The 16,443-nt window shown below is 33.2% G+C and overlaps 1 protein-coding gene across 1 annotated transcript in view; it reads right to left on the bottom strand.

Annotated features, from left to right (window-relative positions):
* CFAP47 (cilia and flagella associated protein 47) overlaps positions 1 to 16,443 on the bottom strand; it is a 366,407-nt gene that overhangs the window by 323,086 nt on the left and 26,878 nt on the right. The window contains 7 exon segments of the mRNA XM_011385160.2: positions 2,223 to 2,464; positions 2,768 to 2,984; positions 8,059 to 8,155; positions 8,255 to 8,436; positions 9,121 to 9,281; positions 12,851 to 13,064; positions 13,795 to 13,984. Coding sequence (XP_011383462.1) covers positions 2,223 to 2,464; positions 2,768 to 2,984; positions 8,059 to 8,155; positions 8,255 to 8,436; positions 9,121 to 9,281; positions 12,851 to 13,064; positions 13,795 to 13,984 — 1,303 coding nt within the window.

Raw genomic sequence — 16,443 nt, 5'->3', positions numbered from 1 at the left:
AGTATAACTGGTATTACAGTTTATAATACTGTAATTCCACTCTTCTTTTGACAAATTCAACATCATCACTGCATTTCCATGGCAGCCACAACGAGGAAGCCCAGCCCATTCAGTTCTGGTTAGGATGGAGAACTAACAAGGAAAAGTGCCTATACACTGGTGCCGTTCAGACTCTTTTAGCGTCATGTCATGTGCTTGATCAAAACCTACAGCTGGGACACATAAACTAGCACTGTTTGATACATGTTCAAAAAAAAACTGAAGAAGATTTACCTAGAATCTCTGAAATGTACAGAAATATTTTCTCTTTCTTCTCTGATTATTCATTCAGCTTTTCTCTACATTAGGGCAGGACTCAGTACTGCCAGTATTCATAACAAAAAAAAAAAGAACTTGGTCAAATGAATCAGCTAAATGGAAGGATACCTCTAATGCTTAATAAATTATGGATTGTGCTCAATCAATTCAGGCTAATAAAAAGATTAAATATGGCTATATCAATGATCTCCAATCTCAATGAAGGGATAGTCCTATTCTTCTACTTGTTAAATTTGTCAACATCCCTACCTATATCCACACTAAAATTAAGTGAATTTAAATCAACACTTAAGCTTGTTTATAACACACCCTGTTACAAACACTGGCAGAGTTAAATAAAAGTCATGATTTGGCAATGACTGATAATAAGAAAATACACTAAGGCAAGATTTCTACAAACCAGGACTCCTCTGCGATCTGAAGTATAGTCTGTTTAGATCACAACTGTAGACTATTCCTAAATTAGAGATAAAGAACGATGGTGGGGAAAGGGGAAGGAAAGAAGGTAAGGAAGAAAAGATAGAGGGAAGGAAGCAGGCAGCATAGATGGCAAGACACATGATAGGTTGTTATTCCTCTGAGGACACTTTGAGGCAAAAAAAAAAAAAAAGTCCAAACAGAATTAGCAAATTTTCCTAATCAAATAGTTATTTATTTATGTGACACTTATTCTTTGCAAGTCATTACAGATAAGGAAACTAGTGCTTACAGAGTGCTTTTCTCAAGATCTCAAAGCTAGTGAAAAACTATGGCTAGTTTTGAAACCAGGTCTGACTCCAAAATTTGTTTTAAATTCCACTCAGGCAGAATTGGACTTCAGCTAGTTATAAAGCACTATGTGAGTCACTGCAGATCCAAGGATCCAGATCTTTCCATCTAACTGCAAAGTCATGACATGTACATAAAATGAAGATACTGATCATTCAGCTTCTAACTTGCCATTTTATTTCTTTAAATGATAGCTTGTGTCCTCAGAGATCCTCACGGCATAGCACAATGACATTTGTCAAATCTGACAGGCTACTAGATAAATGACAGTTTAGCAGTTACCAAGGCTCAGTTTTGTAACAGGTCCATTATGTGGAATTATTGATTCCAGGGAATGGCAGAAGCAATGTTAAGAGGATAGTTAACAAATATAAGGAACCATCAAAAATGGTAACTCTGAGATTATTTTTCTATTAATTAAAAAATCCCTTAGATTTTATTACCTGTATTAAATATTGACTGTAAAGAATTTATGGATCCTTCTAAAATAAGTCACAATCTAACAAAACGTTAGGTCATTCATAATCATATCTTATCATCGTTATCAAAATAATACTAAACAAAAAAATACTGAGTTCATCAGTATCTGTGATTTTATTTGTCAACTTAGACAGGCTATGGGTACCAAGTTGTTTGGGCAAACATCAGTCTAGATGGTGCTGTGAAGGTATTTTTTAGATATGATTAACATTTAAATCAGTAGACTTTGAGTAAAGCAAATTACCTTCTACAATGTGGGTGGGCCTCATCCAATAAGTTGAATGTCTTAAAAGACTGAGGTCCCTTTAGATTTAAAACTACAACAAAAATTCTCCCCTGAGTCTCCAGCCTGCCAGCCTGCCAGCTTGCCCTGCAGATTTCAAACTTGTCAGCCCACATAATCGTATGAACCAATTCTTTAAACTCTGTGTGTGTGTGTGTATTTTTTTTTCCTATTGTTTCTATTTCTCTGGAGAATCCTAATACAGGATCCATATTTTTAAATCTAATTTATATATGTAAACACAAATGCCCACATGACCATATCTGATTTACTTCTATATGCTTAGCACCATTACACAGTACACACTCAATAAATGATTAATGCCTAAATACATCAATAAATAAATGTCTAAATCAAACAAATAAGCTATTACCTCGAATCGGACGAATGGAAAATGCTATCCCTCTGCTTGTGTTTACTGGCTGCCATTCAAAGTGGACAAAATAATTCTGATGATTATTCAACCTAACTGTCTCCCTAAAACATGTTTTCATCAAGAAGCCATGAGGTTTCAGTACTAGTTCATTGGAAGACAGCACAAGTCTTACTGGCATGACAGCCGCCATCACTAGGATGTGCCCACCAGGTATATTGTTCACTGTAAAGGTGAAAGACCTGTAACACAGCAAAGGCATCCAAATTTAACTGATAATAACTATTTGCAATTACAGAATTAAGTTACACGTAAAAATGCATATACTATTGACTAATATCCATGATTCTCAGTAAAGAAAATATCAAAAATTATGAAAGACTGTGACTGAAATATGAGTCTATAAATCTACAAATTGAGACACATATAGTTTCTATATTTTGGGATCAAATATAATATATACTATAATTATTGGAGAAAATAAAAACATATTCTACAAAGGACACTTCGATTCTAGCAAATAGAAATTTGAAAATAAATCCTACTTCCAAAATTTTCCAGCGTTGGGAGATTGAAATACAATTGAAATGTAAGTACTGGCTGTAGGTGGAATCACATATGAAAATTGGTTGGTTTTTCGAAGCTCTTCCAAATTAATATTTAACCGGATCCAAATATACATAGGTAGCATATTAATGACATGTAATGGTTGAGTATTTGTAGAGTTCACACAAATATCACCAAAATTAAGAACAGAGGGCCCTAAAAAAATGAAAAGTTATTAAGTTTAATGTTGGTAATTTGTTCATTTTTTTAAAGTTTTTATACAATAATTTGATCAATTAATTTATAAAAAAATGGTACTTTGAAAAACTTTTATTATAATAAATATCAGAAATTATTAACCAAGTTTTTATCTAAATGTCCATAATTTGATGTGTGGAGATTATTGGCTAAAATTCAATATAATTACATTCTGATTTTGTGGGGAAAATATGTGACAAAATTATTAGCACTTATATCATCTTAGTACATGTATTTTCATACTCCAATATCCTCTCTACTCCCATCAAGACATTTATGTTCACTTATCCGGAATTTACGAAAATTGGTAATTTTCTTGTGACTAATTGCTTAAGTTTTCCCCTTTAAATGCCTAAAGTTTTTATATCATAACAATATAAATAGTTATATCTTATCCTGTCTTAACAGTTTGATTTAATTATAACTGATATACAGTAAACTATACATGTTTATAGGTACAGAATTTCAGAAGTGTTGACATGTCTATCCCTGTAAAAAAAAATCACCACAATGAAAAGAGTGAACATCTATCACTTCAAAAAGTTTTCTTGTGCCCCTGTACAGTCTCCCCCTCCCACCATCCTCCATATTCTCTACCCAGACAACCACCCATCTGCCTTATGTCACTGTAGATCAGTTTGCATTTTCTAAAATTTTTCTTTAATTCTTTGACTCAGCAAATTCCCTGGAGATTCATTCAAGTTGTTTCATGTGTCAATACTGTATTCCTTTATATTACTAAGTAGTAGTCCATTATAGGTGACTGTTTGTCTATTCACCCTTTGAATTGTTTCCAGGTATTGGCCACTACAATTAAAGGTGCTAAAACATTTGTGCACGAATATTTGTTCGAACATATACTTTTTTGGGGAGGATAAATATCTAAGAGTGGAATTGATGGATCATATGATAGATGTATGTTTAAATGTATAAGAAACTGGCAATCTGTTTTAAAGTGGCTACATAATTTCACATTCCCACTAGAAGTATATAAAAGTCCCAGTGCCCTCACATCTCCGACAACAATGGAAATGGTGAGTTGTTTTGGGTTTTGTTTTGTTTTTTTTTTTTAACTTTAGCCATTTTAATAGATTGATCTCATTGTGGTTTTATTTTGTGTTTCCCTAAAAACTAACAACGTTGTGCATCTTTCCCCATGCTTATATGTCAGCTATAGATCTTCGTTAATGAACTATCCATCAAATCCTTTGCCTGTTTTTAATTGGGTTGTTTGTTTTCTTAAATTTAGTCTCAAAAGTTTTATATACATTCTGGTTGCAATTCCTTCATCAGATATATAATTTGCAAATATTTTCTCTCAGTCTATGGCTTCGTTTTATCCTTTTATCAATATCTTTTGAAAAGCAGAGTATGTAAAGTTGATCAATTCCAAATCCATTTGTCTTTTTATAGATGGTGTTTTTTATGTCATATCTAAGACATTTTTGTTTTCCTATGATCATGGATGTTTTTTCCTATGTTTCTTTCTACAAGGAAGCGCATGGCTTATGATCTATTTTGATTTAATTTTGGTATGATGTAAGATATAGATACAAATTCCACTTTTTTTTTTTTTTTTTTTTTTTTAGGTATATGGCTCATATGTTCCGGCATTAATTATTGAAAAAAAAATATCTTTTCTGCACTACACTGCTTTTGTACCTTTGTCAAAATTCAGTTGTCCAATATGTGTAGGTCTATTTCTGAACACTTACTTATGTTTCACTGGTCTATGTGTCTATATGCCAGTACCACACGGTTTTGCTTACTGTAGCTTTAAAATAAATCTTGAATCAGGTAGTGTTTTATCCCTACTTTGTCCTCCTATTCCAAAACTGCAGACCAATGTATTTTACGAAAACAAATGCAAAATTCTATATTATGATTTAACAAAACTATGAGGCAAAGAAGGAAGTTGTCAAAAAAAGCTATAGATCTATATCGTATAGAAAAATATAGATTGTGAAAGAGGAAAGGAAAGAAAAATCAAGATAGAAAACATGGCTAGAGAAACCTAATTTCAAATTCACTCACTCCCACTAAATAGCTGAGCAACTTCATCAAGGTGTTTTACTTCTCTGGGCTTCACTTCACTCATCTCTAAAATGGAAATAAAAGTAGTTACCTCATAAATTATTTGTGTCATTTAAAGGATTAAATGAGATCATGTTTGTAAATTGTTCAACACAATACCTGGCTTATAATATGCACAATAAATGGTAGCTTCAAACCAAAATGACTGGACATCTGCTGATGAAGCAAACGACACTTTGCACAATTTCCAATGTAACCCAGATTCCTATAATAGTTTTCACTAATTGATTCAATTGATCTCCAAGATCTCTATTGTGTCTCTTGACAGTCACTTCAATTTTAAAAAATATTATAAATATAGCAGAAAATTTTCTGCAACTACAATCTCCTTTGGTAGTACCAGTCCCTATACTGTGTAGAGACTCAAGAAAAGCACCTATAATGTGTGAAAATGACAATGTGGCCCCAAAATGTGCCACTTTGGCATGTGGATTATTTTAAGCTGAAAAAAATCAAGACCCAGCAAACCCAAGAAAAATGTTTACCTCTTCCTTACCTACCTAAAAGACTTTATGTAGGGAGCCTGGATCCAAGAAATAGCTACTACTAGAGATAACTTTTATTTGAACGACCTATCTGTACTGCAGGGTAAACATCCAATAACAGAATATCTGCTCTTCTTGTCCTAGAAATTGCCCTCCTTCCCTTTGAATCCCCGACCATAGTCCCTATCCTATTCCTTAGTTCAAGATGGTATATAAAACGCAACTGTGAAATTGCTCTTGGGTTTCCTATTTTTTTATGAGATTCTCGTATGTACGAAATTAAATGTTTTTCTCCTGTTAGTCTGTCATGTCAATTTGATTAAACCAGTCAAAGAAACTAGAGGGGTAGAAGGAAAAATTTTCCTCCCCTACACTCTCCTGTCCCTTTCATAAACTGCCTCCTTTGTACATGCTTCCTCCAACTGATCCAAAATTCTCATCATTAGAGTTGCTGACCTTATAAACACAGGGCCCTCTCTGCAGGGAGTTGTTTTTTAAAATGCCCAAAATACTAGGTGAATAAGGGAGAGAAGTTAGTGGAGGAGTTGTAGAAGAGGCACTGGACACTGTCTTCTACCTTTATTCCTTTTGCATTTGTATAGAAATGCTTATCTAACTACCTGGTCACCAATATGGAAAATGCAGAGCATTTAACACCTAATAATAAAAGGTAAATTCCTGGAGCTATAAAACCCAGTACATATCACATGCCTGGCACAAAACAGAGGCATACTAAATGATATTTAATCACCTCCCACTGCTTTCCCTCTGATCTTGTATCTCTTTGGATGTTACCTTTCTTCTGGATAATATCAGAGTTGGTATTTGGTGTTTTGTGTGCTGGGTTCTACCTAGGTAGAGAATTGGCATGTCTATATCTATTAATCACCCTCTGCTCGCATCTCCCTCAAGATCACCCTAACCCTCTCTAGAATGAAATGCAACTCTATTTTCAGACCAATAAAGCTACTATTTCTTTAACTGTAATCATCCTTGGTGAAAGTGACCTAGGGAGGGATATAGTACAACACCTCTGCAAGGTTAAAGAGTTGTCACTTGCTTCTTAACTCATGCCTAGAGGTGTCGTCAGAATAATAATGATCTTAATGGCAAACATTCAGAGAAGGTCGACATCACAGCCTAAGATTTCAATGTTGGTTAGGACAAGGAAAAGACAAAGGAGCCAGAAATATTAAGACAGATATCCAGGAACAAGAAAGACAATATGGGTCTTAATAAGATCTTATTTATACCCAGAATAGCCAAAGCAATCTCGAAAAGGAAGAGCAAAAACTTACCATAAAGCTACAGTATCAAAGACAAAGGGATAGATATACAGATGAATGGAACAGAATTGAGACTCTAGAAATAAACCCTGACATATATGGTCAATTGATTATCAACAAAAGTACTGAGACAATTAAATAAGAAATGATAGTATTTTCAATAAATGGTTCTGGGACACATGAATATCCACATACAATAATATTAATTTAGACTCTCAACTCACACCATAACAAACACTAACTCAAAAAGAATTTTAGCCTTAAATATAAGGTTTAAAAATTATTAAAATTTTAAAAGAAAACAGGAAAACTATTTGTGACCTTGAGTTAGCTAAAGATTTCTTGGGCATAGTATCAAAAATATAATCCATAAAAAAAATTTTTGATAAATTCATTTACATTTAAATTAATAACTTTTGTACTTTAAATATTATTGAGAAAATGAAAAAAAGCCACAGATTTAAAGAAAATATTTGGAAATCATATATCTGATAAAAATGTAAAATTGTAACTCTCTTATATTGTTGCTGGGACTGTAACTTGGTACAGTCGCTTGGGAAAATTTTTGGCAGTTTCTTTAAAAGTTAGACCAAAATTTTCCATAAAATCCATCAATTCTATTCCTAGGAATCTAAACAAAAGAAAACATGTTTACTCAAAGAATTATATGTGAATGTTTATAGCAGAATTATTCACAATAGCCTCAAACTGGAAACAGCTCAATGTCCATCAACTGGTAAATGGATAGACAAAATGTGGTATTCCCATAAAATTAAATACTCTTTAGATATAAAAAGGAACAAGATATTTATACCTACTACCACACGGATGAACCTCAAAAACATTACCTAAGTAAAAGAAACAATATAAGAGATAACACATATTTTATGATTCCTTTCATGCAAAATGTTCAGAATAGGCAAACCTATAAAATAAGAAAGTTGACTAATGGTTATCTGGGGCTACGGGTGGGAATAGGGAGTAACTGCCTATGGTTATGAGGGTGATAGCAGCTTTCTAAAATTGAATTATGTTGATTACATAATCTGGTAAATTTACTAAAATTAATTGATTTGCATAATTTTAAACTGGTGAATTTTATGGAATATAAATTATACTTCAATAAATCTGTTAAAAAGACATTAGTAGGTTTTCACAAATTCTTACCAACAATTACTTGATGAATCTGTTTTGGTGTCAAAATTAAGCTGCAATCATGTTTTTCATGAGGTGTAGATGGGTTCGATTTAAGTCCTTTGAGAACCTGTGAAAAATCACATTATTCCAAAATGAATTGTTTGATATTAGCAAAAGTAATTTAAGAATTCTCATGGCATGGTCAAATGTAAAATACTATACATGCCTTTCTTCCCAGAGCCCTTGCCTCCTTGGATTCCATATTCCTGGTACTTAGCAGTTGGTAAGGATTGATCTTACATCCTACTGAAGATAGGTTTTCTTCTACTTCCGATTCTGAGAGCGAGGGTGACTTTAGACCTGATGCTGGCTGTAATCCTATGTCTTTATCGTCATATACATATTTGCCTAAACTATGGAAATCATAATAATAACTAATTAATGCCAAATCTTTTGCAAAATACATCTATAAACCCAAAAACATCTGTAAACCCCAAAAAAATCTGTAAGCCCCATTGTGCATGCTGCTGCTGCCCCAGTGAGATCTGCTTAAGCAGACTGATCCCTAATCTGCATAAAATTGCCTTCTGCTGAGGAGACCCCATTCTCAAACACGTCCCCAAAGAAGTTATGTCTACCCCACCACACCCAAGAACAGTCAATGACTAACATGAAGCACAAAAGACAAGTGTCTTTGGCTCAGGCTGAAACAACTACGTGATATCATTTATGCTCAAGAGACTCTAGGCATCAGGCTGAGAGTTAATTTTATATAAAATACATCATTTCTCAGTTTCCCCCATTCCCTATCCTGCTTCTCTAATCTTGTACAGGTTTCTCCTAAAAGAACACTGTCCAAAAATCACATGTGCTGGCAACCCTTTCTTAGGATCTGCTGCTGGGTAAACCCACCTAAGACATTCTCGAATCAAAGGTAAGAAAGTAAATAATTGCAGTAAAAGTATTTCAAAGTTTTACTATTTTCATATATGAAAAAGTAACTTCAATCACTAAAAAGAAACTAAGGAGTAAATAAACAATTCTGGCTCTAGAGGCACCATTATCTATTTTGTATTGTTTCAGGAAGTGAACCTTACATCTCTGCTTTTTTTCTCTGCAGGCGCGCATTTCTTAAATCTTTAATGTATCTTGCATAACAATCTTCATGTGCTTTCATTTTTAATTTTTCAGAATTAGTATATGCAAAATCAGGATCCACATAGTTATATCTTGGAATATTTGTGAAAATCGTCCTACAATATGAGCAAGTCATGTTAACATTTACATGTATGCATTTATTTGATCAGTATTTATTGAGTGCCACCTATGCCAGGGATTGGGTATAGAATGGTGAACAGGGGAGATTCCAGTCCTTTCCCTCATGTCCTCTCATATACCAAGACATTATTACATAGAGAACTAGAGTGATATCTAGTTTCCTTCTTAACAGAATCAGAGAAAATGCCTAAGGTCATCGGGATGTAATGGTATCTATCCTAAATCCACTCTTCCTAAAAGTTAATTGCTTTTTGATCACTGTGCTCAAAATTAGAAAAAAAAATTATATATATATATATATATACAATAATGAATTATTTTGTTAAACATGCTACTTTCTTAATATCTCAGAGCTTCTGAAATAACCATCAACAATAAATCTATAAAGAAAATAATCCATAAAAGAACTGCAAATTACTTTATATCCCATATTCACTGAGTTCATGATCTTCCTTTTTATCTACCATATATTTTTCATAAAAAAAAATACAATTATTCACATCTTCAGTTCTTGATCTATTTCAATCTTCAGCAAATTTGATTAATCAAGATTCTCACCCTCAATAAATAACTAATAAGTATGAACCTATTATAGTAGTCTGCCCTTATCCGCGGTTTCACTTTCCACAGTTTCATTTACTCACATTCAACCATGGTCTGAAAATATTAAATGGAAAATTCCAGTAATAAACACTTCGTAAATTTCAAATTTCGGGTTGTTCTGAGTAGCACTATGAAACCTCACACTATCCCAACTCCATCCTGTCATGGAAGTTAATTAACCCTTTGTATCCATGCTGTGTGTACTCCCTGCCTGTCAGTCACTTAGTAACCTTCTTGGTTATCAGATCAGTTATGGGAGTGGGGGTGGGAGGGAGAAATCATATTCACATAACTTTTATTACAGTATATTGTTATAACTGTTCTATTATTAGTTATTGTTATTAATCTTTTACTGTACCTAATTTATAAATTAAACTTTATCATAGGTATGTATGTATAGGAAAAAACAGTATATAGAGTTTGGTGCTATCCGTGGTTTCAGGCATCCACTGGGTGTCTCAGAACATGTCCCCTTTGGATATGGAGGAACTACAATAGTCATACGGTCATGAAATTTAACCTCACATTTCTTCATGTTTTTAACAAGTCTTTGATGGTTACAGTAAGATAGCTTTAACTCAATTAAAGTCTTTAAGAAAATGAAGCAATTAGGGAAAAACAAATCTTTGTTATTCAAAGATAGTTGATATTTAAATTTCCCCTCAGGTTCCAGGAACCCTAACCACCTTTAGGATCTAGAAATAATTTCTTTATCTAAGGTTCCTCTGTCTATAACAAGAAGAAAAGGAGGGACTTGGAAAGAAGTACAGTAGTCTCTTTTTATCCACAGGGAATACACTATTGCAAATGCCTAAAGTGACAAAGAACTGGCTATTAACATATCTAAATGCTTATCAGCTCCTTAAAGAATAAACTTCAGGCAATACCTCTGGAGCTTTGAGTAGATGATTTTTTTTAATGTGCAAAGTACAGGGGACGAAAATTACTATGTAAATAAAATATTTTTCCTCATTTATTTATTAAAAAAATATTTACTGAGTGCCTACTCTATGCCTGACATTGTTCTAAACACAGGATGCACTGCAGTAAAGAAAAACTGGACAAAAATTCTTATTTTATTTTCTCAAAATGTGAAAAGGTAAAATGCATTAAAAAATAACAATAATAATTACCAACAACTTAATACACTGAAAAATTTCATTATCTAAAGTTACTAATTGCTATCCAGGAACTAACTGGACTAAATTTTGTATTTCTATTAGTATGAGAAAGAGTAACTTGAAAAAAATAATTATGGCAATTATGGCCATCGTATAAATAGGAAATACATAGTTTTCTTCAAAAAATTTGTGGCATTATTATATCATCTGATTAATATTGATTTAGACAGAAAATATTAACATTAAATTAACAGTATATGTAGATATATTTGTCTAGGCATAGGGAAGAATTTTAAAAGACACGTTAAAAAATTGTTTCCTACAATGGAATATTACTCGGTCATAAAAATGAAATCGTACCATTTGCAACAACATGGATGAACCTAGAGGGTATTATGCTAAGTTAAATGAGACAGAGAAAGACAAATACCATATAATCTCACTTATATGTGGCATCTAAGAATAAAAATAAATGAAAAAAAAAAAAAAAAAACAGAAACAGACTCACAGATACAGAGAACAAACTGATGGTTGCCAGATGGGAAGGGGTGGGAGGCGAGGGGCTGGGTGAAAAAGGGGAAGGGATTAAATACAAACTGGTAGTTACAAATAGTCACAGGGATGTAAAGTATAGCATATGAAATATAGTCACTAATATTGTAATAACTATTTATAGTGCCAGGTGAGCACTAATTGGGGGAATCACTTTGTAAATTATATAAATGACTAATCACTATGCTGTATACCTGAAACTAATATAAAATAATACTGAATGTCAACTATAATTGAAAAATGAAAATAATTGTTTCCTGCAGCTACCTCTGTAGGATGAGGTGGAGTATAAGGAGCCAGAGGAAGGGATGTGTTTTCCTTTTTTATACTATGTAATTATTTAAAATGGAGTCTGAGTGATCTTTATGCTTCTGTGTTTACTGGTACTTGTCAAATAAAAAAGAGAGAGAAAAGCTGATGTGGATGGAATAGTAAAATAAAATAATAAGACAGACTTATATAAAATCCCAGAATTTTCCAATTGTGGATAATAAAACAATTATGGCCTAAAAATCAAATGGTATTGTAAGAAAATGGCTGTAAAATTAATTGAGCTTAATGACTCACGAAAGGTAGAGATAAGCAGAGAAAAATCTAGGGAGGGACACTGTCAAGTTTAGGTAGTCTACTAGTAGCACATAAGCAGGCAGAAAATTAATCCGTTTTAGTTTCAAATATAAAAACTATTCCTGATCTAACGGCCCAGATAAATATGTCAACATGCTTGGGTTTCTTCTCCCTAAGCGTTGTGCAAAGTAGTAATTGCTTTGAGGTTTGGATAAATTAAAATTGAGGTTTAACATCACTTATGATCCTAATTGGGGAGGTTTAGTTCAATTTGGGAAAGGTATTGGAAATCTTTGAGGGGATGGAACAAAGATGATGATGATGACGATGATAAAAATGACTGATTTTTCGAAATTTTAAATTTTTTTAATCTTAGATAAAATTCAAGCTCTCAGCCATACTTAATGAACATGACCACTGTGAGAACTTGATACTTTTCCAAAAGTGATTATTTTATTATTATTCTATACTTGTCTACAGCATATTTTAAGAATCATTTGGTAAACCTGTCATTTCCTGACAAGTACACAGTAGAAGTGATGAGAAATTAGATAAAGCAATACAGTAGCATTCAATAAACATCTCCTCTAATGTAAAAAAAAAAAAAGAGAGAAAATAAATGTTATGACTATTATTATCATTATTATTATTACCATTATTAGTTTGTTATAGAGGAATCTGATAAGACCTCTGCATGTTACCTGAAATGTTTATCCGGGTGTCCAGGCCTAATACTTGCAGCTCGGTCATTGGGAAAAGCTATCAGCGCATCCTTCACTGCCTCTTTATTTGAGCACTGATTGTGAATGGTTGTCATGGCTGACTGAAGCATTGCAACAGGTGCATATTCCTCATATTTTGCCAAATCTTTAACCACAAACTGTCCCGTAGGATTACAGACGAAAGGGGATATACCTTTTATAGAATTGGATATTAAGTTTAAATGTTTTTTTTGAATTTTAGTTTTCCAAATGACATCCATAAGTTACTTAATACACTAGACCATTGGTTCTAAATTAAAGCTAAATCCATAGACAAATACATTCAGAAAATACAAATAATTCATTTAATAAATGGACCTTCACAAAACAATTTAATGCAAAATAATACATGTATAAAAAATAAACATAATAACTTGAAGGGTTGGGTTGGCCTATATAAAACAAATGTTTATAGGTTAAAGAGAGTTGAATATCAGCAATTTCATATGGTTCAATGTATAAAAAGATAATCGAGAGTTAGAAGAAATAGCAACAACAAGAAAATCCATGAAATGGTTAAAACCTATTTCTATTATGGACTCGAACAAAAAAGTAGAAAGATAAAATAGAAAAACCATTAAAATATTAAATAAATTTTATAGATCACTGAACCAGTGTATTCAAATGGCGGTATCAGTATCTACTGGGAACATGTTGAAATACAAATCTTTGGGCTCCTACAAAGACCTACTTAATAATCAGTGCTAGGATGTAGACCAGTGATATCTATTTTAACAGAATTTCTAGGTGATTTTGAGGCATTCGAATGATAAGAATCACTAGATTAGACCACATTTGATATATATAGCTAAGTAATTAACATATTAAGATAATCCTACATTATCTTTAAAAAATAAAAAAGGCAAGCATCCACGATAGCTTACCAGGATTAATTTTCATCGTAACTTTCTTGGCAGAAGGTTTGCAGACACTGTTGAAAACTAAATGTATTTGATGAAAAGGTTTCAGCGATAAAGACCGAAAATTTTCATCTGCCACTGGGCCAATAATCTCTATGAATTGCTTCACTTTAAAGACTCCAACTTGATGTGGAATGAATGAACACACCACATTCTAAAAAAAGAAGAAAAGTAACCAGTTGTTACAGGCTAAATGTGAACCCCCAAAATGCATCTGTTTAAACCTAAGCACAGCATGATGGAATTGGGAGATGGGGCCTTTGGGATGTGATTAGGTCATGAGAACAAAGCCCTCCTGAATGGAATTAGTGCTCTTATAAAAGAGTCTCCGCAGAGCTCCCTAGCCCTCTCCACCATGTGAGAATACATGGTCTGCAACCAGGAATTGGGCCCTTGCCTGGCCATGGTGGCACTCTGATCTGGGACTTTCAGCGTCCAGAACCATGAGGAATAAATTTCTGTTGTTTATAAACTATGCAGTCTATGATATTCTATTACAGTAGTCCAAATGGATTTAGAAAACAATATTGTACTATTAGAAAAACATAAAAGGCAAATCCACAAAAATATTTATAAAATTTTAAGGAGAGCTAGTTCATCATGGTGATAAAAGTGCTTTAGAAATATCATATACAGTATTGACCAAACTTTATGATACATATTATTGGACAATTATTTTAAAAAATTAATAACAATGGTACTAGAGCACTTCTGAATGGCATATGAAGGACCTCTAGAAATCTATGCCTCTACAAACAGAAAAAGACCACTGGAATAAATGTCAAAATCAACTTTTTAGATATTTAAAAATTACCAAAAAGTTTGCAAAAATACAAAGAGTATTTATTTAAGAAGAATAAATGGCTAAATACTGAAATAATAAAAGGCTTTGCAGCATTTTTACTTGCTGTAATTCCATCCTCCTATTCTCAGTTTTGTGCTCTCCTTTAAAAAACAGCCGTGCAACTATGGTAGTTGTGAAAACTATCAGCCCAGCAGCCAGAGAGAGAGAAGAATGGAGCTCTCCAAAAATCCCATCCCCAGAGAACTGTTCCTATTTGTCCTGTCTGGAAGCTAGCTGATAAGTCTATTTGAGGGCATGTCTTTAATTGACCTGATTCAGAGCTCATTCTCTGTGGACAACTCTCTCCCCAAAGCGTTATCGCCTCCCCGCCCTCAAAAAAAAAAAAAAAAAAAAGCAGCAATTGAACATCACAGCAATCTGAGGTAGCATTACTATTTAAGGCTAATAATAACCTAAACAAAACCAAACCAAAAAAAAGCACAAAATAATCAGAGGGTATTTGAAAAGATATGACATATTCCTGGAAATTTAGATTGCCCCAGACATGTGCAGAGCAGTGTATCTGCCCAGGAAAAATCTAAGAAAGCTCTAATTTCTCACCTCTAACTGACTTTGAAACTCTGTATAAGGAGGAATTGAAGGCCAGACGAGTGGTAAACTACCTGACAAAACAATGAAAACATGCCCCGCTCAACACACACATCAGCTCTTGGAAAAGGCTATGAGACTTATTGATATAAAAAAAAAAAACAAGAGAATCTCTGACCCATCATTAGCTGACCTCTAAATTAACTGAACAGATACTTGATTGGCTGCACACAACAAAGATAACAACTTTTACAGAATTAGTCAAGACAGTCACTAAACAAAACAATAACAACAAAAAGCAAGGACAATAAATCCTGGGAGCAGTATTATTTCCAGAGTTGCCAAATTATATCACTTAAAATGCTTAGTTTTCAACAAAAATTATGGGGCACTCAGAGAAATAGGAAAGTATGGCAAATACACAGGAAAGATGCATTAAATAAAAACTGCCTGAGGAAACCCAAATGTTGGACTTATTGGCAAAGATGATAAATCGACTATTATAAATATGTTCAAAGGATTAAAGGAAAACATGTCTAAAGAACTAAAGAAAGACAACAAAAGCAATGACAACAAAAATAAAAATAAACAAGTAGGATAACATCAAACTAAAAAGCTTCTGTAGAACAAAGAACAACAAAATGAAACAATAAAATGAAGAGGCAACCTAGGGAATGGGAGAAAATAATGGCAAATTATATATCTAATAAGAGGATAATATCAAAAATATATAAAGAACTTAAAATAACAATAGCAAAACAAACAAGTAATCTAATTAACAAATGGGCAAATGAGCTAAGTAGACATTTTTCCAAAGAACCCATAGATGGCCAAAAGGTATATGAAAAGGTGTTCAGTATCACTAATTATCTGGGAAATGCAAATCAAAACCACAATGAGATATCACCTCACCCCTGTTAGAATGGCTGTCATCAATAAATAAACAAACGAGTGTTGGCAAGGATGTAGAGAAAAGGGAAGCCTTGTGCATTGTTGGTGGGAATGCAAATTGTCGTAACCACTATGGAAAACAATATGGAGGTTTCTCAAAAAAATTAAAAATAGTCTATGGCTCTGACACCCTGAGGAATAATAGATCCCATCTGATCTCGGAAGCTAAGTAGGGTCAGATCTGGTTAGTATTTAGACAGGAGACCACCTAGGAAGACCAGGTGCTGTAGGCGTAAAAAAAAATAAAAAATAAGAGATTGTAAGCTGAC

This window comes from Pteropus vampyrus, unplaced genomic scaffold, assembly GCF_000151845.1.
Source record: "Pteropus vampyrus isolate Shadow unplaced genomic scaffold, Pvam_2.0 Scaffold667, whole genome shotgun sequence".
NCBI lineage: Eukaryota > Metazoa > Chordata > Mammalia > Chiroptera > Pteropodidae > Pteropus > Pteropus vampyrus.
This window is presented reverse-complemented; position numbering and strand designations above follow the sequence as displayed.